This window comes from Drechmeria coniospora, chromosome 01 (assembly GCF_001625195.1).
Source record: "Drechmeria coniospora strain ARSEF 6962 chromosome 01, whole genome shotgun sequence".
Classification (NCBI taxonomy): Eukaryota; Fungi; Ascomycota; class Sordariomycetes; order Hypocreales; family Ophiocordycipitaceae; genus Drechmeria; species Drechmeria coniospora.
The window spans coordinates 1,074,120-1,094,833 of record NC_054389.1 but is presented as its reverse complement, the minus strand read 5'-3'; the positions used below and the strand labels follow the sequence as shown (position 1 = coordinate 1,094,833).

Sequence of the window (20,714 nt, the reverse complement as noted above, 5' to 3'; positions counted from 1 at the left end):
CCGGTTACTTGTTCCGCTGTAGGAGCATTGGGAAGCAAACTCGCAGAGGAACACACTTGCACCAAGTATTTCACCATTCGCTGCTATATTGAAGCTGCTACTCCGTACTCCGTACACTCCTATAAGTAGTAGCAGCGGATACCAGGCTGCACACGACAATACGGAGCGCAGTACGGAGGACCAGTTGCGAATAGCATACAAGGACTGTACTGTAGGCGCCGTACTTTGGAACAACTACTACTGTCGATTAGTACGGGGTACTCTGTACTGGGCGCTAGGTAGTAGGTCTAGTACCTAGAATTGTAAATTACAGCGGGTGCACTGCATGTACTTGTGCTGCAGGTGCATGTGCTTCAGGTGCATGTGCTGTGATCCTTTTCATTCATGAGTACTCCGTACTCCGTACTTAATAGGTACAGTACTTACAGTACATGCATGTAAGTACCAACTACAACTGCATCCGCCCCCTAATAAGCACAGTATGCAGGCAAATGTGCAGTTACATACTGTAGTTGTACTGACACATGCAGTACGGAGTACACTTGCATGCATGCATTAACACACGTGCATGTGCAGTCCTCCGTGTGCTATTACTATTTTCATTCGCCATCACATGTGCTCCGTACACTGACACGACACGCAGTTCGCAGTGCATCGTCGGTACCATAATTACCCCTTCTCCCTCACCCTCATGCCAGTCTCTGCCGTCTGCCGACTCCGAGTGCCGTGCCTTGCCCGCTTTGACTCGAAACTTGCCAAAGGACGGGGCGCAACTCGGTGCACGTCCAGCGTGCCGGATGCTCGAGCCGTCCTCCTCGCCCCGTGGCCGTCCGACGGGACACGTGCCGGTGACGGCCTGCTGCCACCCAGGATAGTCGTCGGACGGGCCAGGAAATTGGTGCACCAGGCTCCATCCATGCGACCGGTTCTCGGCATCAGGCCACGGGAGCGGCAGCACTCGACTATTGGATGCCCATCATGACCCCTTGTCGCGTCGGCCGTCTTGTCGTCGGCAGACGGCTGCGCTCGCCGTGGATCATGCTTGTTGTCGGCGTCGGTAACAATCCATCTCCAGCACCCGCTCGCCGCACATGTCAGCTCTCCGTGTCAGGGCAAAGTAAAATGAACCGCTACCATCATGCTTCATGAGCCGCGACGAACGCGGCAGGGCGAACACGGCAGGCACGTGGATCCGTGAGGCGAGCAATGGAAATGATGCGGCAGCGCAAACGGCTGCCAAGCTGATCATGATGGTTTTATGGTGACCGGTAATAATACGTAAATGCTGCATCCGTGTACCCGTCGCTTCCCTCGACTGCCCATCCCACGCTGTGCCGCTTCTGACGTCTGCATCTCGTCGTCCTTGTGTGGTCGAGTATGCCCCCTGTCCTTGAGCAAAAAGGAAAGAAAAAAAAGTCGATGCCGTGTCTGTCCATCGGGGGACGTCAAAGGCGCTCGAGAGGCGAAACAATGTCTAGAATTCCATTCGAGTGAGGTCGCTGAGGGACATGAACTCGGGTCCGGGAATGTACGGCAGCTGTCTCAGCGGGTACGTTCGGACTTTCGGCGGCTGCGTGCGAGCACCAGGCATCGGCGACACCGAGCGCGAGGTGAGGACGGCCGAGACGCCTGATTCGCTCCAGACGGACCCTTCTCGCGTCGTCGCGTACGCGTTCGGCGCCGGTGGTCTGCCGGTGTAGAAGCTCTCCAGCTGGGGCAGGTTTAGGTCGTGATCGAGGAAGCTGTTGCTGCCGACCGAGTCAGGCCGAAGCCCCTGCGAGACGGAGCTCATGGCCGACTTCGTGTCCGCGCTCTGCCCCTCGGCCTCCTTCTTCCTCTTCGATCGTCTGCGGAGACAGAGTGCGACGATGATGGCGACGACGGCGACGAGCACCGCGACACCGCCGACGATGGCCCCGACGATGGTCCCCATGCTCATGCCGCCGTCGTTTTCCTTGGCTTTGGCTTTGGCTTTGGGCGTCGCCGTCGACCGATCCTTGGGCGACGTCACGGATGCCGAGACCGAGGCCAACGCAGAGGGCGTCGCAGCTTCCTCGACGGCCGCCGAGGTCGATTCCGAATCGGGCTCCGCCGAGGTCGGCTCGGAGGAGGAGGAGGAGGAGGTGGTGGTGGCGGTGGTGATGGTGGTGTTATTGGTGGTGGTGGAGGGGGGCGAAGCGGAGGCGGGCTCGGGGGTTTTAGCGGCCGGCGTGCTCTCGGCTCGAGTGGTCGCCGCATCGCCGGTGATGAGCGCCGACGATGTCGTCTTGGGCACCATCCTCGACTTTTGCGTCGGTGTCAGCGTTTTGGTGGAACCGAGAAAGGTGGTGCCGTTCGAGACGTGTGCCGTGCACGTCTCGTCGGTGCAGCACATGGGCTTCCCTCCGGCCGAAGGGATCGTGTAGCAGCGGTTGCCGGCCTCGCAGTTGGTCCCGTCGGGGCAGCAGTCTCCCCCGTCCGGATAGCAGTGCGAGTCTCCGCAGCATTGGGAGCCGGCCGGACAGGCACCGCTCGGACAACAGGCGGCGCCCTTCTTGAGGCAGTAGCCGTGCTGGCAGCAGGAAGTGGTCTCGTCGCAGCATTTGCCAAAGTCTTCAAGCGTTCGTTCCTCGTCAGCCGATGGCAAAAGGGAGAGCAAGAGCGAGGTGGAGCAGGGTCAAGGTGGGAGGGGGATAGACCAGGTCGGCGACGTACCCGCGCAGTAATTCGAACCTGATTGGCATTGCTGCCGACCGCGTAGGAGCACATCGCGTGCCCGCAGGTCCCCGGACCCGGCCGAGGAGCTGTTCATGAAGGTGGCCGCGAGGCCCGCTCCTCCGTACGCCATCTCGACCTTGCCGTGGACGGCGTCATGGTGGGCGTCGGCCTCGGGCTCGCTTGCGGCGGCCAGGGGCGTGAGGAGCAGCAGAATGGTCTCGAGAACGAAGCCGCCCATGGCTCCTCCTCGCAAGCACGTCGTCCTCGTCGTCCCGGTGGTCGACCGAGGCCGGGAGAGGCCGCGAAGCGTTTCCGGCGCCGGTGATGGGGAGGGCCGTCGCTGGCTGCCTGCGCGTCGTGCGGAACCGCCGGCTGCTGAACTGGACACGCAACGGTTACGAGGAGGCGGGGAGCATCGCACAGGGGCAAGGGCGGGCGTCGTCGGCGGCCGGAGTGTCGCTCAAGGATGGAGAGCCTCTTGAATCTTGCTCGAGTCTCGTCTTCGCATCGCCGGGTGCCCGTCGATATGTAAGCACATGGGTGGGAGGAGGCGAGAGGGAAGCCTGCGGCGCGTGCGGCCCATGCAGCTGAGCCAACGTGGGAGGGCCGGCATCTTGTGAAGGCGGCCGAGGGCCGGTGAAGGCTGACGGTTAGTCAACTGATAGTTTGACATACGGAGAGTCCGTCGAAGCTCGCGATTCACGTTCTTGGAGGCAATAATACCGTGGCCTCTGGATTTAGAGTGCGAGCCTAAGCCTCGAAGCGTTAGTGACGGCTACGTGTCATCAGACGCGGACGAATCGGCGCCAGCCGACGGGGTGCTATCGGACGGGTATCGACCGAAGCGGCAAGGCGAAGTGGTGTCGAGCTCGAGCTTCCCTCTCGGCCGGTGCGGTGGCCGGAGCTGGAGGTGATCGTGCCACCGCCATCTCGAAGCCCTAGTTTAGCTCCCACCTTGGCGGGCAAGGTAGCAGAGGCAGCAGCATTCGGAGGGCAGACGGTGGGTGGCGGTTGATGGGGCTAATTCCCAGCAGCACGGAGTGCCTCGGACGCGTGAATGTGCAGTCGTCGACGGAGGCGGCTGGGCGCCGGTTTTGGAAAGAGTTTGGATGCGTGATATCACATCATGCGTGATGCAGGAGTAGAAAAGGATGCCCATGTACGTACATGTGATGATGAAGGTACGGAGTAATTACGGCACGTGGTTAGTGGCCGTTCGTGGTGGTGCCGCGAGTGCTTACGTGCCACTTGTACCTTTGTGCAGGCATGGCCATGTAAGTACATGTACAAGCACAGTAATTACTGTACTGTACACATGGGCTACAAGAATGTGCCGTAACTCGTAGGTGTACTGTACAGTAATTACTGTACTGTACACACACATGTGCTACAAGAATGTGCCGTAGCTCGTAGGTGTACTGTACAGTAATTACTGTACTGTACACACACATGTGCTACAAGAATGTGCCGTAGCTCGTAGGTGTACTGTACAGTAAGTACTTCGTCCTGTTGCGGAGCACATGTACATGTACATGGACGTGCTCTAGGGGAAACGACAACGCGACTCTGGGGTTTCGCAGGGTGGGGGCCGGCAGTTGACCTTGGTCTGCCGGTATTGTGGTTCGTGCCGGGCACGTACTTGTACAAGTACAGTATAGTATAGGTACTTTAGTTGTGCTGTAGTTGTGCTTCAAGCACTCCGCACAGTACCTAAGGTACAACCACTCCGTACGTACTCGTACTAAGTGTTCTGTACATGTACTTGTACCGTGACTAATACTCGGCAGTCTCTAGCTGGGTTCCTTTACTTCGGTAAGTACTGCAAGTACAGTAGTTGTGGTACTTGGTACTCCGTATGTAAGTACTTCTTTGAGTACAGTATGTGCATGTACTCCGTACAGTACAGAGTACTTACTTGCAGTACAGTAAGTACCTAGTACCTAGTAGTTCTAAGAAAGCACAACCAGAACATGTCACAAACACCATTAGGTTCTAATCCTTGCAGTTAACAGCTAGAATATCTCACAAACACCATTAGGTACTAATCCTTGCAGGTATTAAAACTACCTACTTACCTAGTACCTAGTACCTAAGTGATTACTCCGTAGACAACCACTGTAATGCAGAGTACTTACGCGGTCCGTAACCGCGTTACCAACCCAAGCAGTTGACGTCCTCAGCTCGTGCGTGCTAGGCAGATGTACAGCAAGTATCAAGTACAAGTATTTACTTGTACACCTACATTACAGTACACCTACATTACAGTATGCGTGCATGAACTCGGCTGGACAGTGTACATGTGCACCTAGTCGCAGCCCGAACGGAGTACAGGATGTGGAAATACATGTACGCTTCATCGCCCATCAAGTATTATCTTCCTCACGGTAGAGGCAAAAAAGGTGACTTTTGCATTTGGTGGCATAAATCCTTTTTGCCCGCCACTGTACCGCAAGTACATGTTATTACTGTACGTCGTTGTGCGAGACAAGACCTCGCAGTAAATTACAGTACTCACCCTTACTGGTACTTTCAAGTGTACTGTAAAGAACTGCGCACTGTACAGAGTACGAGGAGATGCCTCGTCGTCCACTTCATCACCACTGTCAAGGTTGCGCTTGGAATGGCGACAAACACGCGCAGGGTTACGGAGTGCTATGATCCATGCACACGTGCATCATGTATACTAATAATACTTGCACTCCGTACAGAGTATGTGCAAGTACCATCGGTGCATGCCGTCCTACTGTACGGATAGACCACTGCCGCATGGCGGGTGCTGGGCGCCGCTTCGTCGACACTCGCGACTCCAACCAACCTCCTCGCCGCACTAGGCACTCGGAGCAAGAGGAATGGGCATCCAAGGTGCGAGTACGGCCGAGCCAAAGCCCGAGCGGCGCTTTCGTGTGAGTTCCATGGGCATCGCCATCGCCATCGGCGTCCGCATCCCCCGCTGCAATCTGGTCTTGGCCCGCTCCGCTATGATGGCCGATCGATCGGCCATGCTGAAACGCGCTCTGCGTCAAACCGTCGCTCGGTGCCAAAGTCGCGACCGGGGCACGGATAGGCCCTGCCTCGTTCTACCGAGATTCCAAAACAACGCACAGAGTGCACATGAGGCCCGAATGCAGCACCAAACTCTGAATCTGTGCGCCCCGAGGCCACCCGTACAGCGCTCATTCTGTTATAAGCCCCCAGGACGCGGCCGTCGTGGGGATGCTTCTTGGCTCTCGTCTACTTGCGCGTTGCCACTAGTCGTCGCAGCAGGCTGCCATCCTTCTCTTCTCCATCTTCCATTTTCGCGGCAGGCCTAGATGGCCTCGTCATCATCATGAGTCCACATCGGAGGATATCGGCAACGGGACTGCGGCAGGATCCGAGGTGGCTCAAACCCGATCGAAACAGGACGAGGCTCCGCACTAACATCTGCCTTCTCCCGTCAGGTCATGGAAAGGAGAGGATCGGCAAGGCGCGATTCGCTCTCCAAACCATCGAGGGGATCATGCGACCCACGATGGGCCGGTCAAGAGAATGGCTAGGCCGACGACGACGACGAATCCGTCCGTCGACGGGCTTCAACCTGCCAACACCAGGCCCGCGGCGGCGGCGACGAGTGCTCAGCATTGGGCGCAGTTCTCCGACTTGCCTCACGCCATCCCATCCGAGATCCTCAACACGCGGCCACTGGCGTCGCCGTCGGATCCTTCTCGGTCGGTCCCACCCCTGCCCGAGGCCTTGGTCGTGGCCCCCGACCTTCCCACGCGCCAGGGCATCCCGACCGCCACCGCATCCGCCTCCCCTTTCCCTTCCCGGACACCGACGGCGCAGTCGAGGCAGTCGAACGAGTCCAAAGACACCAAGGCGGGAACGAGCGGGGCCAACGTCGGCGACGGCATCGCGGCCGGCAGCGAGTCGAGCGAACTAAGCCGTGCGGTCGATGTCATCGTCATCCTGGGCGGCTGTCTCGGTAGGTACCTGGACGTGGCCGAGGCGAGAGGGGTTCGACTGAGCTTACCGCCGGATAGGCTTCGTCCTTTTGATCCTCGCCGCTGCCTATCTCTGCCATCGCCGACGTCGACAAAAGAAGCGGCGCATCATGGACTCCGAGAAAGCGGCTCCGCCGCCAGAGGAAGTGGCGGCATCGCACCAGACGTGGCCTCGAACGCAATCGAGCATCCTCGATGATGTCATGACCGCCGCCTACTCGGACAACCCGAGCCGGCCGTGGCTCGAAGCACGAGCCGTCCCCGAGCCGACGCAGGCCCGTTCGCACCTCCACCCGCAGCCCCCTTCCGACGGCCGTTCTGGGAGGATGGCATCTGTCCACCTCGCTCCCGATCGACTGAGCATATACCCCTCCGGTCAGGTCCCTCTCCATCGGCTCCGCAAGCTGTCGGTGGCATCGACGGCCATGACGGACGCCACCGCCTCCTCGTGGCGTACCTGGCAGGTCGATCAAGGGCAGGCGAGCCGTAAGAAGGGTTGGAAGCAGACCATCTTCCGCTGAGTTTCGGCACCGCGTTCGCCTCTCGGCGGCTGCGCTCCACCATTCATGTCCATGTCCATGTCCATGTCCATAGTACGCATCATTTGCCTCGATATTTCGGCTAGCCGGGGGCAGGGGGAGGGGGGGAGGGAGAGGGTGCGATTCGTCGAGGCGTGGAAGCAAACGGCGACGAGCGAGCTTGTTGGTGGCTGCGAGTTAGGAGTTCATTCCGATCGATGCCCACGCGTTCTCTCACCAATGCATCAGCCTTCCGGCAAAGCCACTGTCCGATTCTCTCTCGTCGTGCCACAGCCACGTCTGTTCCACACCGATCGTGGCGCGCTCTTGTGAAGCGAAGCGGCGCGTGGCGCCTGTCAAAGGTACGTAAGCGCAGGTTCCCGCCAGCGCGGATACACCAGGACTCGCGAGGAATAGCCCCTAACGTGCACCGAGGTACAGGGTATGCAGGGCCTCGAAACAGTACTACTGTAATGGTCGGCGGCGGCGGCGTAAACTCTGTAAATTGCTCGCGGTAGAAAGCAAATTGCCGCAACGCCATGCCAAACGGAAGCCCCGTCGTGAGCATGACAAACTCTCTCTCTCCGCCGCTGCGTGTAGTGCAACAGGTGACGCCGTCGAGGCTCGAGCCAATAACGAGAGGGCTCGCTTGGACTTGAAAGCATCCATCGGCGGACGTGGATATGGTTTGACGACCATGGTCGCATCGCTCGCCGCGGGTGCGCCGGCCATGGTGATTGGTGTCACTGTCGGTGATGGCATCGGTTGTCGTGTCATCCATCGTGCCACCGGTCGCGTCATTCATCGTGCGCGAGATGGTCAACGTCGAGACCATGCCATCGGCCGTCATGTCGGCATTGGCCAACAGGTAGGTAGCCGCGTCGGTTGCTGTTGCGCTCGCGAGGTAAAGGCACCCTCTGTCCCGCCCTTTGTAGGAACTGTGTCTCTCTATCCGCGCTTTCGGTTCTGTTCTGCGTATCACGCATCGGTTCCACCGTTGGCATGCGTAGCGGTGCCATTGTCTCTCGCTCTCGCTCTGGCTCCAAACCTGTAGCACAGTTGCCAGCCTCGCCAACTGGCGCCAACCTCACTCGCTCCGGTGCATGCCGCTGGCAATCGTGTCGAAGCACCAGAACCCTGTCCACTTGACCACCTTTCCCTGCCCTTTCCTGGTCATTTGGCTACCGGATGGCCTGCTGTTTAGCAGACTGACCCCCACAAGGACTGACCGCTGCTGGCACCTTGGCCGGACCGGAAGTGGAGCCGCTCGCGCTCGGTGGTATCCGCGTATCGGTCTGTCTGACCTTCAAGCCAGATCATCATTCGTGCAATGACCGCCAGCCAGCCCGCTACCAGTCGACGGCCCAGCCGTTTTCTTCCAGATACTCGTTGCAGGCTTGGCGGAGGGCAAGATTGGGTCGAATTTCCGAAGCCAGCAAGGGCTCGCGGGTCAGGGGGTCGGTAGGATGGCGACGAAGGTGCTCCATGATCGAGGCGCGTTCGTACGACTTCCCCGTCTTGGTCTGGGCAAAGACGCATCAGTTAGCGTTCGACGGCCAATCGGGCGGCCATGATGATTCGGACGCCACCGTGCCGGCCTCGACTTACGACGACGGGGTCAACCATGACGCCGAACGATATGTCGTCAATGGCCCAGTCCGGGACCTGCCTTTCCTGATCCGACCGGCTTCGGGCGCGCTCAAACACGTCTCGGAGGAGGGCGAGCTTGCGGGAGCCCTCCTCCCGGATGGTGTCCCGTTCGACCTCGTCCCCGCTCTCGGCGACGAGCATCTCGTCCGTCCTCGCGGCCAGCAAGTCGAGCAGCTCTCGTTCGAGGTCTTGGGCCTCCCTCTTCCGGGCCTTTTCCCGCTGCTCCCATCGCTTCTTCTTGCAGCGCAGAACGATGCCGGTGACGGCGGCGAGCGAGCGGTCGTTGGTGCTGACGCATATCTCGTGGGCCTTGAGCGCGTTCTCGACGGCCGCGTCGTAGTCGCCGATGCCAAGCTGGGCCTGGCAGAGGTAGTAGTGGGCTTTCATGCTGCTCGGGGCCAGGACGAGGCAGGTGTTGCAGTCCGAGGCGGCCGAGTCCCACAAGCTGAGCTTCAGCCGGGCCATGGCGCGGTTCGTGAAGAGGATGGGGTTCTTAGGGTCGGCGAGGATGCTACCGTCCGTTCCTCGCCGTCAGTATTGATCATGGCGACGGGGATGGAGATGGGCATGAGGCACAGGGTTGGTGGGCGTGGATGGGCGTGGATGAGTATGGAGCTGGAGACGACCACGGGGCAGGAGACGGAGTAAGAGACGGAGAGAGAGGCGGAGCTCACGTACGCCTTGGAATAGAAGCCTTCGGCGCCGATATAGTCGCCCGAGAGGAAGTGGCGATTGCCGTCTTCCTTGAGCTGCATGGACCGAGACATGGCGTCGTGGGTGGTTGCGGTTGCGGCTTGTGCCTCTCTCAGCGTCGACGGTCCGGCTCGCGCGCCTCTGGCCGTAGGATTTCAGTACTCATTCAGGGGGAAAATAGGAGGGCGTCAGGAAGAGTTCAGGCGTGCCATCGCATGGCACGAGGAGTGCGGCAGTACGGACTGGACTGAGCAAGGATCTCGAGGCTGATGTAAAAATCGAAACCGGAACTGTTTGGGCGAAGTTGTGTCAGCGCCCGCACCTGCGCTGGAGTAATGCCTGTTGGGCAAGTGTGTTGCTACTGGAGGTGGCGTGGGCCACTATTACAGAGCACAGCAGCAACCAAGTCTACCTACTAGGTACTATTACCGAGAGGAAGACGGTATGGGGAGCATTTACACCGTACAGTACGGTGCCAAGTTAGCGCTTCTACCAGGGTGACTCACATGTACTGTACTGTACTGGGCAGCGGCATTGCCTGTGCATGTACTGTAATACAGGCGCGGAGTACCTGTACAAGTACCCCCATTTGCGGCCGCGTTCGTATCATTAGTACCAAGGTCGTTGACAATATCAGTCAGTACTACGCACTGTAAAGTCCAAGTCTTTACATGAGCCGTGCATGCCATCTCATTACATGAGCCGCACATGCACACCTTGCAATTGTTACAAGTTCGTGAAATGTACTTGCACTTGTGCGTGCGAGCTCAAGCAAGATGCCACCGCCCTTTGACGAATCTGGCCAGACCAAACGGCCGTACTCTGTATTCAGGCGCCTCTCGCCATAGGTCAGTGAACCAGCCAGCGAGGCTGGAAAAATGGCATCATGATTGGCCCATCGTATTCGCATCCGGGTGGCGTGAAGGGGGACAAAAACGGAGGAACAACAGCGTCTCTCCCATGGGGCAGTGGGCATTGAAACCACCATGGTACGGCAAGACCCCGAATCCCCGCTTGTTCAATGAATCGGAGCGCTCCGAATCTTCCTGATTCATTTCAGGTTTGAAGAATGGAAGATGGAGACTTCAGATTGTCCTTTGGATGCTTGCGACATACTTGGTAGTATTTTCCTCGCCTCCGACCTAGCTAGGTGCACTCATATGCACATGTATGTACTGTAAGTATAAAGTGCAGTACGAAGATGAGCAGTAATACTCCGTAATTACTTTTGCTTTGTACTTAGGTGAAAGTACATGTACTGTACTGCGTGCTACAGTGTGTTGGAGTGTCTGTACGCACTGTACGTACTGAATACAGCAAGTACAGTACTTACCTGCGGAAGTGCGAGCAGCGCTGTACGGAGTAATGGAACAAGCGTGAGAACGAGGTTGGAGCCTGCAGGGTATTTGCGTAGGTGGCATTAACGGAGTAAGTACGTATAGAGTACAAATACAGAGCACGCATTCATGTACTACAACACGTGTTGCACAGTGCGTAGTTACACAGTACGCTCTTCTCTGTGTTGACGAGCTCGTACCAGCCCCACACCAACCTATTGTGAACCCGCCATTTGTCACCCCCGCCACGAGACCCCATCCGTACCCCGGCTTTTGCCGAGAGGCGGCCGGAAGGCCCATCGTCACCAGCTTTCGACGTCACGACAACTTCATTCCTACTCCTCTCCAAACCAATCTCCTCCTGCGACCCAACCTCAAGCGTCACAACTGTACAGAGATCTCCTGGGTATTCGGACCGCAAAGCGTTGCTCCGACGTCCTGTGCTTTCGCGGCCACCATCGTTCACGACGACCACCCGTCCCCACCGCCATCAGATAAGCCGAGCCGACAGGGAGTGTCGACGTCCGCTCGTCCGGCCGGTGCTACCTTGCCGGCACCGTGCTCCTCACGTCATCCTCTCCATCGATACATGTCGTTTTCTGAGCGTGAATTTGTCACGCCCGAGTCGACAATAGACAACGTACACCCCTGACCAGGCTGGACGCCTCGTCCTCCCCTCGTCCTCCCCCTCTCGGGTGCCAGGCCGTCACAGCCGCAACCGACCCTCGCGATGCCGTCCCAACGACCATACTTCCTCTCCTCCTTCCTCTCCTCCTTTCGACAGCAAGGACCGTCGATTCAAACCACCCAACAGCCAAATAAGCACAGCACGCAGGCGCCATCGGCATCCACCGCCGCCGCCGCAGCCGCCGCGGCGTCCGCAACCTACACGCACCACCCGTCCGGCGCTGCGCCGCGTAGCCTATCGACCAACAATTCTGCGTCTGCTTCAGTCTCCGCCTCCGCCTCCGCCTCCGTCCAGAACATCAACCGCTCGTCGCCCATGCACGCCTCCCGCGCCGCCACCACGACCCCGACGACGGCCGTCGGCAACATCCCCATCCCAAACGCCTCAGGCCGTCGTCGTGGCAGCGATAGCAGCAGCGAGGGTTTCCGCGAAGCCTTTGGCGCCGATAAGTGGTACATAGGCGGTCGGACCGCCGCCGGTGATGAGACGTTCTTCAAGCTCGGCGTCGTCCGCCGCGTGAGGAGCAACGACGGCCTGAGCCTCGATCGACTAAGTCTATAGGTGGCCGAGAAAGAAAAGGCGGAATCGCGGTTGTCTTTATGGATATATATATATATATATATATTGCCCTACCTAGTTTACTTTTTGGGGTTGGTTTTGGGCTGCCAACATATTTTGCGTCCTGATTCGCAAGTACATAACATTCATCCCGCATAATGTGCGGGGGTAATTTAGGCGTTTCCGCGGCTGATTACGTCGCCGACATAGGGCGAGGCGAAGCCGAGAATAGTACGCCAGGTATTATCTCGAACTGAATTTTTTTTTTGGATGCGTGCCATCTGTGGCCATCTGTCGACCCCTTCCGGCTTACCACATGAATCGCTGCAGGCGTCCGTCGTCGAGGATAGTCCAGTCCTCGGCCCTCCAAATGTACGGCTTCGCGACGAAGATGTAGCACGTTACCAAGTTGATGGCAACGAACCACAGTGTCTCAAGAACGAGCCGCAAATCATGATGCTTGCATTGTTCCGCCAGCCTCCCAGGTACCGAACTGGCCTTGGTTGCTTCCGAGAGTTTACGGTAAATGCCTTGATCTTGCGGTTGCCATGCTGGAACCAAAAGCCGCCACATAACCCAGGGGACGATAAAGTACCTGGGCTCGACAAGAGGGGCAGATACCAAGGACAGCGCGGTGGCGAGAAGCAGTATCAGGCCGGTGGATGTTGATGCCGGCTCGGACGAGTGCTGAAGGGGGCTGACGGACAACTCCTCCTTCAAGCCTTGATCAACGGAACCCCTTGGGATCGAGGACTCTTTCTGCTCCTTCTTGTCGCCGCAGGATCCTTGGAGTGTGTGACCGCTGGATGGAGTATGGTGCGCCAAGGTCGAGTTGCAGGCTTCGGCCATCCACCCGCTCGACCCTGCCAAGGTGCCCCAGATCATGCAGCGGCTGACGGTATACGGAACGATGAGCAAGTATCGTACCCACTTCCCTCGACGGATGGTGTACCTGAAGACGTAAAACATGTAGTGGCGGTTGTCGGCGAGGGTGAAAGGATGAATTATTGTGTTGTACCGCACCACGACACCGGAGAGGGCGATGGTGCCGAGCAGAGAGAGTATCCAAGCAAAGTACTTTGCGCTCTTGGAAAACCGCAGCGGAGTAGAAGCATTGTGGAATAGAGTACGTGCTGCGAGCTGGTCCGGCTTGGCGTCCGTTGGCTCCAATCCCTTGCTGCTTCCCTGTTGCTTCGATGTTCGACGTTCCAAAGTTTGCTCGTCACGGGCTGGTGCTTTCTTAGACTGCGATGCCGTTGGCGATGCCGCACTCCAGAGGATATTCACCAGCGAGAGCGCATATGGCAACAGTAGTGGCAGAGAAAAAAAGGCGAAAAATGGCCAGATGTAGAGCAGCTGAGCTAGGTGAATGGTGGCGACATGGTTCGACTTGTCGCCGAGAACGACGCCTCCGTTCCACATCACAAACGAGACAAACGAGGCCAGCACCGTCCCGTAGGGCCACACCTGTCGTGCGACGCGGACAGGGTTGCAGATGGCCGCGATGATCAGACTGACGGCGGTGAAAAGCACGTCTGTCCCAGGTCAGGATGAGTTCTATCAACGAGCAGCGATCGTGCTTACCGTCCGGCCAGGCTCGATCCAGCGGTAGGTCATGAACATCTCCAACCGAGTACCTCCAGCAAAAGAATTTGCAACGCTCCCACAAGGTCGTCATCTGTGGCTGATCAACGCCTCGAGGCTTAAGCGTTTTCACAGCATGCACGGCTTCGAGGCCGCCCATGAACACGACGGTCCAAAACACATTCGTTTGCCGCATGAAAAGGGACACGACCCCTAGACCGACAGTGATGAAATCGCTGGGAATGGAGCTTCCATCATGTTCCATACGCTTCAGATGGTTCAGGAATGCTCCGACCACGACGGCGGTGGACACAACGTCGGTGTAGTAAAGGCCCGAGAAGAAGAACAGCAGGGGGAATAGGCCGATGTTAAGGGCGGTATGCAACGCGTAGCCTGAAAGGAGCCTGCCTCGGGTCGAAGAGCGCTTCTCCTGCATTCGCTCCTCAATCTCACGACGACAGAGCAGAGCCAGGTATACCAAAGTGAACAAGGCGGCGACGTTGAAAGCACGGAGGCTGTTGGCGTCACATTCGAATGATCCGTACACACGGCTAGCTATTTGCTGCAGTGTCACGGACAAGAGATATCTGCTTCGTCAGCATCAGACGAACTTGGGCGATTTGATGAAAGGCCTCGACGTACAGCCCCGGAGGAGTCGTAATCTTATCATCCCATTCACGATACTTTCCTTGGCAATACTTTTGCGCCTGCGGGATGTGAAAAACTTCGTCCTGCTTGGATTAGCTGATGAATATCATCGGCATGGTCTACACCTACGAGATATGGCTCCGGCACGGCTCGTTCAACTGCTCCAAGCCAAAGAAGGCAGGCAGATGTCGAGAATGCTGTGAGCGGAACGACCCACTTGTTCGACATCACCGTATGCTTGTGAACCATTGCCAAGAGAGAGAGAAAGAAGACAGGGATGGCGCATATCGCCCAGTAGTTGGATCCAAACTGGCCGAGCCTCGCCCGCGGCACCTCAGATGACGCCTCGTTGACCGTCATCGTGCTCGTCGACGGGAACCAAAGGGGAGGGGATATGTACGGCTGGCTGAGGGCCCCTCCGCACTGGTTCCCGTATGCAAAAAAGTGAAACGATAGATTCAAAACAGTGAAATGATGGACGAAAAATATTTCATATCATGCCGATATTTATTAGGGTCAAGGCACAATAAGTTGTGTTTAGAAGTGAGCCTTGGGAAGGGATGCGTCCTCCACATGGCACTTACTAAATAGCTCCTTCCTCAGCAAAGCCATGGAAAAACACGGAAAAACACGACAGTGCAGTTAACACTGTGTAAACTGTGCTTAGCCTCTCAATCATCTCACTACGAACAGTGTGGGCCATCATCATAAGGGCACAACAGTTGGTCTAGATCTCTATTTCGAGCATCCTATACATGGGGAAATCCCTGTCGCCGGCAAGAGCATTGTACACATTCCACCATCCATCGCCATCGACGCCTAGAAGGGCTGCGAATCGTTAGTCACCGGCACGGCTCCTGGAACTTCCGACCGCAATCACTTACGTTGTCGGACGCAGGAACCTCCTCCTTGATAAAGAACTTTCCGAAGAAGGGGATAGGCTGATGGCAAGTCAACGACGTTTATGCAGTTAACCCGTATCGCAACGTACCTGAAGGATGTCGCGCTGGATGCGGGGAATTCCAGAGGTGTAGAAAATGGCAGCAATAGCGGCGGCACCACCAAACGAAGCGGTCCTGAGGCCTCTGCAACGATGCGTTAGCCCTCATGTTCCTCGAATCCATTGCGTCCGCATCTGCCCTCCCAGACATGCAATCCATCGTAAGCACGGATCTGCCCTCCCAGATATGCAACTGGTCGTAAGCCATATCGCCCACACGACCCTCTCCTCTCCATCGATCTCGTCAAAGTGTGCTGGTCCCACTGGCAATGGGAGGTCGAAATCGTTGGCTGGCGGCCCGAGAAGGCGAAAGGGTTGCCGAATCCAGCCAACGTAATTCCGACCGTCCTAGCCGCTCGCCCATCTCGCCCATTGTACACCCGTTTCTGAAAAGTTCGGAAAGAAAGGAGGTCGCTTACAGTCTGAATAGAGTCGTCTTGTTCAAGCCATTCAGGTTGGGCTCATAGTGATACCTGAATTCCCGTTAACCCATGCCTTCGTGGGGCCTGCGTGGCCGAGAATCGATGATAAACGCTTGCTATCGATTCGATTCGAAAGATCCTCGGCTCGACTCGGGATTTCAAACATACTTGGGGCCGTAGGCGCTCTTGAAGCTCGCAGCGCGGCCGGAGTTCTGCTACAAGGAATCAGCCAATGTCCCATACGCGGCATCAGGCGGCTGGTGACGCGCAGCGCCGGACCGCTCCGTGCCGAGCACTGGAATATTCCATAGGCGTACATTAAAGACCATCTTGACAAGGGAATAGGGGTGGCGGCCGTCAGTGTCCTCAATTGCTTGTCGGGGGCGGAGGGAGGAGTATTATGATGTCGTTTCGTTGCGCTTTGATGAGCGGGAATGTCCGGATCATGGTGGCCTGAGGCGCTACGGGTGAGCTTGAAAATTTCGACCAATTGCGAAGCCCCAATCGCGCCCCACCCAAGCTGCTTCGACAATTCGATCAGCCTCGTGCCGACCTTCTCAATCCAACTCTGACCACTTCTTTCGTCTGTCTGTCCCATTTCATTACGCGAGCCCGCATTGACTTGTTCTGTGTGATGTCATGGACAAGTATATTGATAATCGTTTCGAGAGGCTGGAGAAAGCGCTCTCGAATCTGATCGACTCTGTCACGAAATATCATCCTTCCATCGCACAAGCGCAGGAGCTCAAGGCCGCCGACGATGACTTGACCAGCGGACTCGAGGAAGGTTTGTGCGCTCCTCTGGACGGACAGACGGGCACCGCGCTGACGGTTCAGTTCAAATACATCAAAACAACCACCTTCGCATCCTGCAGCTGCGGCAATCGTCGGCCGCTCTCGACTCTCAAATCCGCGAAACGTTGACGTCCCTTGCCGCGACGCGCAAGGACATCGTCACCACGCACACGACCGACTATCCGGCGCTGCCGAACTATGCCATCAGATACGAAGAACTCCTCAGCTATGCCCGCCGCATCAGCAAGACCACCTTGCCTCCCGCCGCCACCATCAGCGCCGCCGCCGACGTCGCCGCCGCAACGGGCGCGTCTCCCACCCCAGACGCGCAGACGCCCGCCCCGGACTCCCAACCGCAATCTGCCGTGACACCCTCCGCAGGCACGCCCTCGCGGCTGCAGAGCCCCGTAACGAACGGCCCATCGCAGCCGCAGACGCAGCAGACCATGACGTCGACGAACACGACCCTCCCAGAGGGCATGAGCCAGTACCTCAACCCCCTCTCCGGCCAGCTATTTTTCCCCTGGCCCCTCGAGGAAAAGATCCGCTCCGGCGCGCTGGCATCGAACCAGATCTTGGCGGAGCAGGGCATCGACCCCAAAGGCTACGATCCCGTCACGGAAGAGGAGCGGAAGCGCAGCGAGGAAGAGGAGCGCAAGGCAAAGGAGGAGCAGGAGAACAGGGAACGGGAAGTGCGCGAGAAGCAGATGCGCGAGGAGAGAGAAAAGCTTCGACTGGAGCGGGAACGGCAGAGGGAGAGGGAGCAGGAAGCGTGGCGACGAGCCAGCGTCATCGGCCAGGCACGGTCCGACGGCACGAGCCTGGCACGGCCCAAGGCTGGCGCGGGGGAGAAGAAGCAGTTTCAGTTCACGAACTTGGACGACCTAGATGATGACGATGACGACGAGGAAAATTAGATTAGGCACCTCGACAGGAACATGCGAGTACCCGTCGACACGTGCAACTCCTGTCCGTAGCCGATAGGCTCTACGACTGTTGGGGGTTTGACAGCCTTGGTGGCATATCTATTCATTTTCGCTTTTCAACCTCGAAGGCGTCGCCTTCCATCGCGTGAGTGGTACAACATGCACAGCTGGCTCATCGTGTTCAGACCTTGGCCCCGATGAGAGAGCGGTGGATGCAGCTGGTTGAACGAGCATGCTTGTCCGACGCACCAGCTCGGGGGCCGACGAGATGGCGACTCCACGACACCCGCGGTCCAGCAAGACGATGGGCTTAATCGATCTTGAGGGACGCGTAAATCCTTCGGACAAACCACCAACTGGCAAAGTACCCAATGGAACCTGAGGCGCGTTAGACCGGGGTTGATGCGGGGGCCGGGCCGGGAGCAGAACTTACCGGCAAGGATGAAGAACAGGGAGGATATGAGGGCGCTGTAGCCTAGGTACAGCACAATGCCGGCGAAGCCGCTGAGCTTGACCTTGGTGATGAGGTAGAGAAGGCAGTTCAGGAAGATGTAGCCACCGCTCGCGCCGGCGGCGAGGAAGGATCTCCACTGCCAGTTGTAGTTTTCGGCGCAGAGCAAGAAGTAGGTCATCAGGATGGTGACGGCGGCGCAGACGACGATCATGAGGCCGTAGCAGAGGAAGAGAAAGCCGAACATGTAGTAGATGCGGCTGAACCAGATGGAGCTCATGATGAAGTAGAGCTCGACGAAGATGGCACCGAAAGGTAGGAGACCGACGATCAGCATGCAAGGTATCGGCTTCAGATAGGCGGTCGGGGTGGGGATCTGGCGGGGGATCTGGTTCGTCCGCACGGGAGCCTCGATGAGGGGACTGCGGAAGCCAAGCCAGGAGCCGGCGATGGAGAGAGGGATGGAGATGATGAACCAGATGAGGATGATGACGAGCATCGTGGTGAAGGGAACGGCACCCGACGAGCCCTTGGCCCAGAGGAAGAGATCGAGGAGGAGGAAGGCGGCAAAGACGGTGCCGGGGACGAGGATGGGCGTGAGCGCGATGTTCGTCTTCCACTGCTCTCCCTGCAAAGACTTGTAGACCCTGGCGGAGGCGTAGCCTCCGACGAAGCTGAAGATGGTGTAGAGCAGGATCATGAGCGTGCCGAGGGAGCCGCGGTTGGACGGTGAGAGGAAGCCTAGGAGGGCAAAGATGATGGTGGCGCCCGTCATGACGAAGAGCTGGGCGCCGTTGCCGAGCAGCACCGACAGCAGCAAGGGCTGAGAAGGCATGCGGAAGACGTCGCCGTGGACGAGCTTCCAGCCCGAGTCCTCCTGCACGCCGTCCTCGATGGCCGACGTGCCGTTGAGGTCATCCAGACTGATCTGGTCCAGGCGGTTGTATCGCGCGATATCCTTCTTCAAGGTCCTGACGAGCACGGACATGACGGTGAGGACGAGGATGACGACGATGATGGCCGTGTCGACGAGCCAGAACCAGTGGATCTTGGGATCGAAGACGTGGAGGTACTTGTCCCACCGGGTGGCCCAAGCAGTGTTGGACTTCTTCCAGTAGACGCTGTAGGTGAACTGGACCTCTTCATCCCTGCCGCCTTCCTTGAAGAGGATGGGCGGGTGGCCTTCGGCACAGTCAGGCTCGTTGGGGTACGCCTTGGAGCTCGGCTGGACGACGACGTCGACGACGCGGAGCTGGTTCGGGTTGCCGCTGAGCTCGTGGTACTCGATCCAGATCTCGTAGTGGTTGTTGAAGAAGATCTCCTCCTCGTTGAACTCTTCGCCGTAGAAGCCGCCGAGCATGAAGCCTGGGCTGTAGAAGGTGGTGCCGGTCAAGTCATCGATGAGCTTCTGTCCGGCAGGAAGGCCGTCGACGAGCCAGTTCAAGCTGTAACCCTCCTCGATCTTGTCGTTGATGAACGCGCGTGCCTTTTCCGGGTACGAGGCTTTGCAGAGGGTCTTGCACGTCTCGTTCTTGCCCATGTGCAGCTCGAAGGGGGACGTCATTATCCGGTCGCCGAAGAGGATGCTCCCCAGGCTCTCCGAGACATATTTGGGGCCACCGGGGGGCTGGCAGAACTGAAAGGCCGGGTGATAGTAGTCGTAGGAGACGATCGAGTGCAGCCGATAATCGTGCAGGGCGGCGACGGGTTTGATGCTGTTGACGTACAGGGGCACCGAGTCGCCAGGTTTGTAGGAAGTCGGTGCGACACCGGGAAGGTAGAAGGCTGATGCCAGCTGGGGAGCGGCGAGTATCGTCGCAAGAAGCGCCGACGGCGCGGTATCTCTGAACATCATGGTCGACGTCGACGTTTTATACCATGCCAGTCGTCGGCAATGCTGGGGGCAACGTCGCGACGCGTCACACGACTCGATGGCGCCGATGCAGCGCTGGAACTCGGGGTGCCTGGATGGTGAAGTGGAATCTCGAAGACGTTTGGGATGTCGTCAGGACCAAGCACAGCGACCGGGCTGGCAGAATATGGCGGCCTTGGTGAGGTTGTTGGACAGCAATGATGCAAAAAGGACAGCTCTTGCGAGGCGGCGGCCGACGTGCCGTAGGTGTGTGTGTACAGTGAGTAAGAGTGTACGTACAGTATTTGTACTGTACTGTACTGTACTGTACGTGCCGGCAAGTACTTACAGTAAGTACCTAAGTACTTACAAGTCCATTTGTACACCAACCAGTGGCGGGCAGGTGGAGATTTGTCGAGTTGTCCCTCAAGTCCTCGACACAGTGTGGCGTGGCTTCCGCTGCCAAAGGGGTAATTGGTTCAGGTACTAGTCCGCAAAGTCAGACAGGTTGCGCCCCTGCTGAGTACTGTAGGTACATGTATTACCTGTACCTGTACTGCACAGTTCAGGGTTACAGGTACATGCCGTTGTACGGAGTAGGAAGTACAGTTCATGTACAACTACTTATCTCTGGGCAGCTGCACGGAGTACTGTACATGTACTTGTGTCTCCGTACCCGCCGTACAGTACTCCGGAATAACGCCTTAATACTTGTACTGTACTGTACTTACTAGGTACCTGCGTGGTATTAATTCATTCTCGATACTAACCTAGTACTAATCTAGTACTCTGTGCGCCTACTTACTTGTACGCCTGCTGTATAATATTATTTGCCAGCCGTGTGCTACAGAGTGTTCAGCACTGTAGAGTACCTACGGAGTACTCTCCGTACTAGGCAGTGTCCAGTACAAC

At 57.7% G+C, this 20,714-nt stretch overlaps 9 protein-coding genes across 9 annotated transcripts; 3 read left to right on the top strand and 6 right to left on the bottom strand.

Annotated features, from left to right (window-relative positions):
* Window positions 1–1,474: 1,474 nt before the first annotated feature.
* On the bottom strand, window positions 1,475–2,935 carry DCS_00278 (uncharacterized protein; the record flags this gene model as incomplete). Its single annotated transcript, XM_040797617.1, has 2 exons — window positions 1,475–2,592; window positions 2,695–2,935. 2 exons carry the CDS (start codon window positions 2,933–2,935, stop codon window positions 1,475–1,477), a joined length of 1,359 nt encoding a protein of 452 aa, XP_040658500.1.
* A 3,290-nt stretch (window positions 2,936–6,225) lies between these two features.
* On the top strand, window positions 6,226–7,201 carry DCS_00277 (uncharacterized protein; the record flags this gene model as incomplete). The annotated part of the gene is made up of 2 exons (XM_040797616.1): window positions 6,226–6,661; window positions 6,720–7,201. 2 exons carry the CDS (start codon window positions 6,226–6,228, stop codon window positions 7,199–7,201), a joined length of 918 nt encoding a protein of 305 aa, XP_040658499.1.
* Window positions 7,202–7,301: 100 nt separating this feature from the next.
* Window positions 7,302–8,048, bottom strand: DCS_00276 (uncharacterized protein; the record flags this gene model as incomplete). Its single annotated transcript, XM_040797615.1, has 1 exon — window positions 7,302–8,048. The coding sequence occupies one exon, from the start codon at window positions 8,046–8,048 to the stop codon at window positions 7,302–7,304; it is 747 nt and encodes a 248-aa protein (XP_040658498.1).
* Window positions 8,049–8,547: 499 nt separating this feature from the next.
* On the bottom strand, window positions 8,548–9,615 carry DCS_00275 (U-box domain-containing protein; the record flags this gene model as incomplete). Its single annotated transcript, XM_040797614.1, has 3 exons — window positions 8,548–8,721; window positions 8,807–9,359; window positions 9,527–9,615. The coding sequence occupies 3 exons, from the start codon at window positions 9,613–9,615 to the stop codon at window positions 8,548–8,550; spliced, it is 816 nt and encodes a 271-aa protein (XP_040658497.1).
* A 1,993-nt stretch (window positions 9,616–11,608) lies between these two features.
* On the top strand, window positions 11,609–12,127 carry DCS_00274 (uncharacterized protein; the record flags this gene model as incomplete). Its single annotated transcript, XM_040797613.1, has 1 exon — window positions 11,609–12,127. The coding sequence occupies one exon, from the start codon at window positions 11,609–11,611 to the stop codon at window positions 12,125–12,127; it is 519 nt and encodes a 172-aa protein (XP_040658496.1).
* Window positions 12,128–12,433: 306 nt separating this feature from the next.
* DCS_00273 (Dol-P-Glc:GlcManGlcNAc-PP-Dol alpha-1,2-glucosyltransferase) lies at window positions 12,434–14,716 on the bottom strand (the record flags this gene model as incomplete). Its single annotated transcript, XM_040797612.1, has 4 exons — window positions 12,434–13,659; window positions 13,709–14,295; window positions 14,351–14,439; window positions 14,486–14,716. The coding sequence occupies 4 exons, from the start codon at window positions 14,714–14,716 to the stop codon at window positions 12,434–12,436; spliced, it is 2,133 nt and encodes a 710-aa protein (XP_040658495.1).
* Window positions 14,717–15,175: 459 nt separating this feature from the next.
* Window positions 15,176–16,107, bottom strand: DCS_00272 (uncharacterized protein; the record flags this gene model as incomplete). The annotated part of the gene is made up of 6 exons (XM_040797611.1): window positions 15,176–15,184; window positions 15,241–15,297; window positions 15,348–15,441; window positions 15,776–15,829; window positions 15,947–15,993; window positions 16,096–16,107. 6 exons carry the CDS (start codon window positions 16,105–16,107, stop codon window positions 15,176–15,178), a joined length of 273 nt encoding a protein of 90 aa, XP_040658494.1.
* A 310-nt stretch (window positions 16,108–16,417) lies between these two features.
* On the top strand, window positions 16,418–17,490 carry DCS_00271 (Mediator of RNA polymerase II transcription subunit 4; the record flags this gene model as incomplete). Its single annotated transcript, XM_040797610.1, has 2 exons — window positions 16,418–16,565; window positions 16,616–17,490. 2 exons carry the CDS (start codon window positions 16,418–16,420, stop codon window positions 17,488–17,490), a joined length of 1,023 nt encoding a protein of 340 aa, XP_040658493.1.
* Window positions 17,491–17,809: 319 nt separating this feature from the next.
* On the bottom strand, window positions 17,810–19,802 carry DCS_00270 (endosomal integral membrane protein; the record flags this gene model as incomplete). Its single annotated transcript, XM_040797609.1, has 2 exons — window positions 17,810–17,877; window positions 17,933–19,802. 2 exons carry the CDS (start codon window positions 19,800–19,802, stop codon window positions 17,810–17,812), a joined length of 1,938 nt encoding a protein of 645 aa, XP_040658492.1.
* Between the last annotated feature and the right edge of the window lie 912 nt (window positions 19,803–20,714).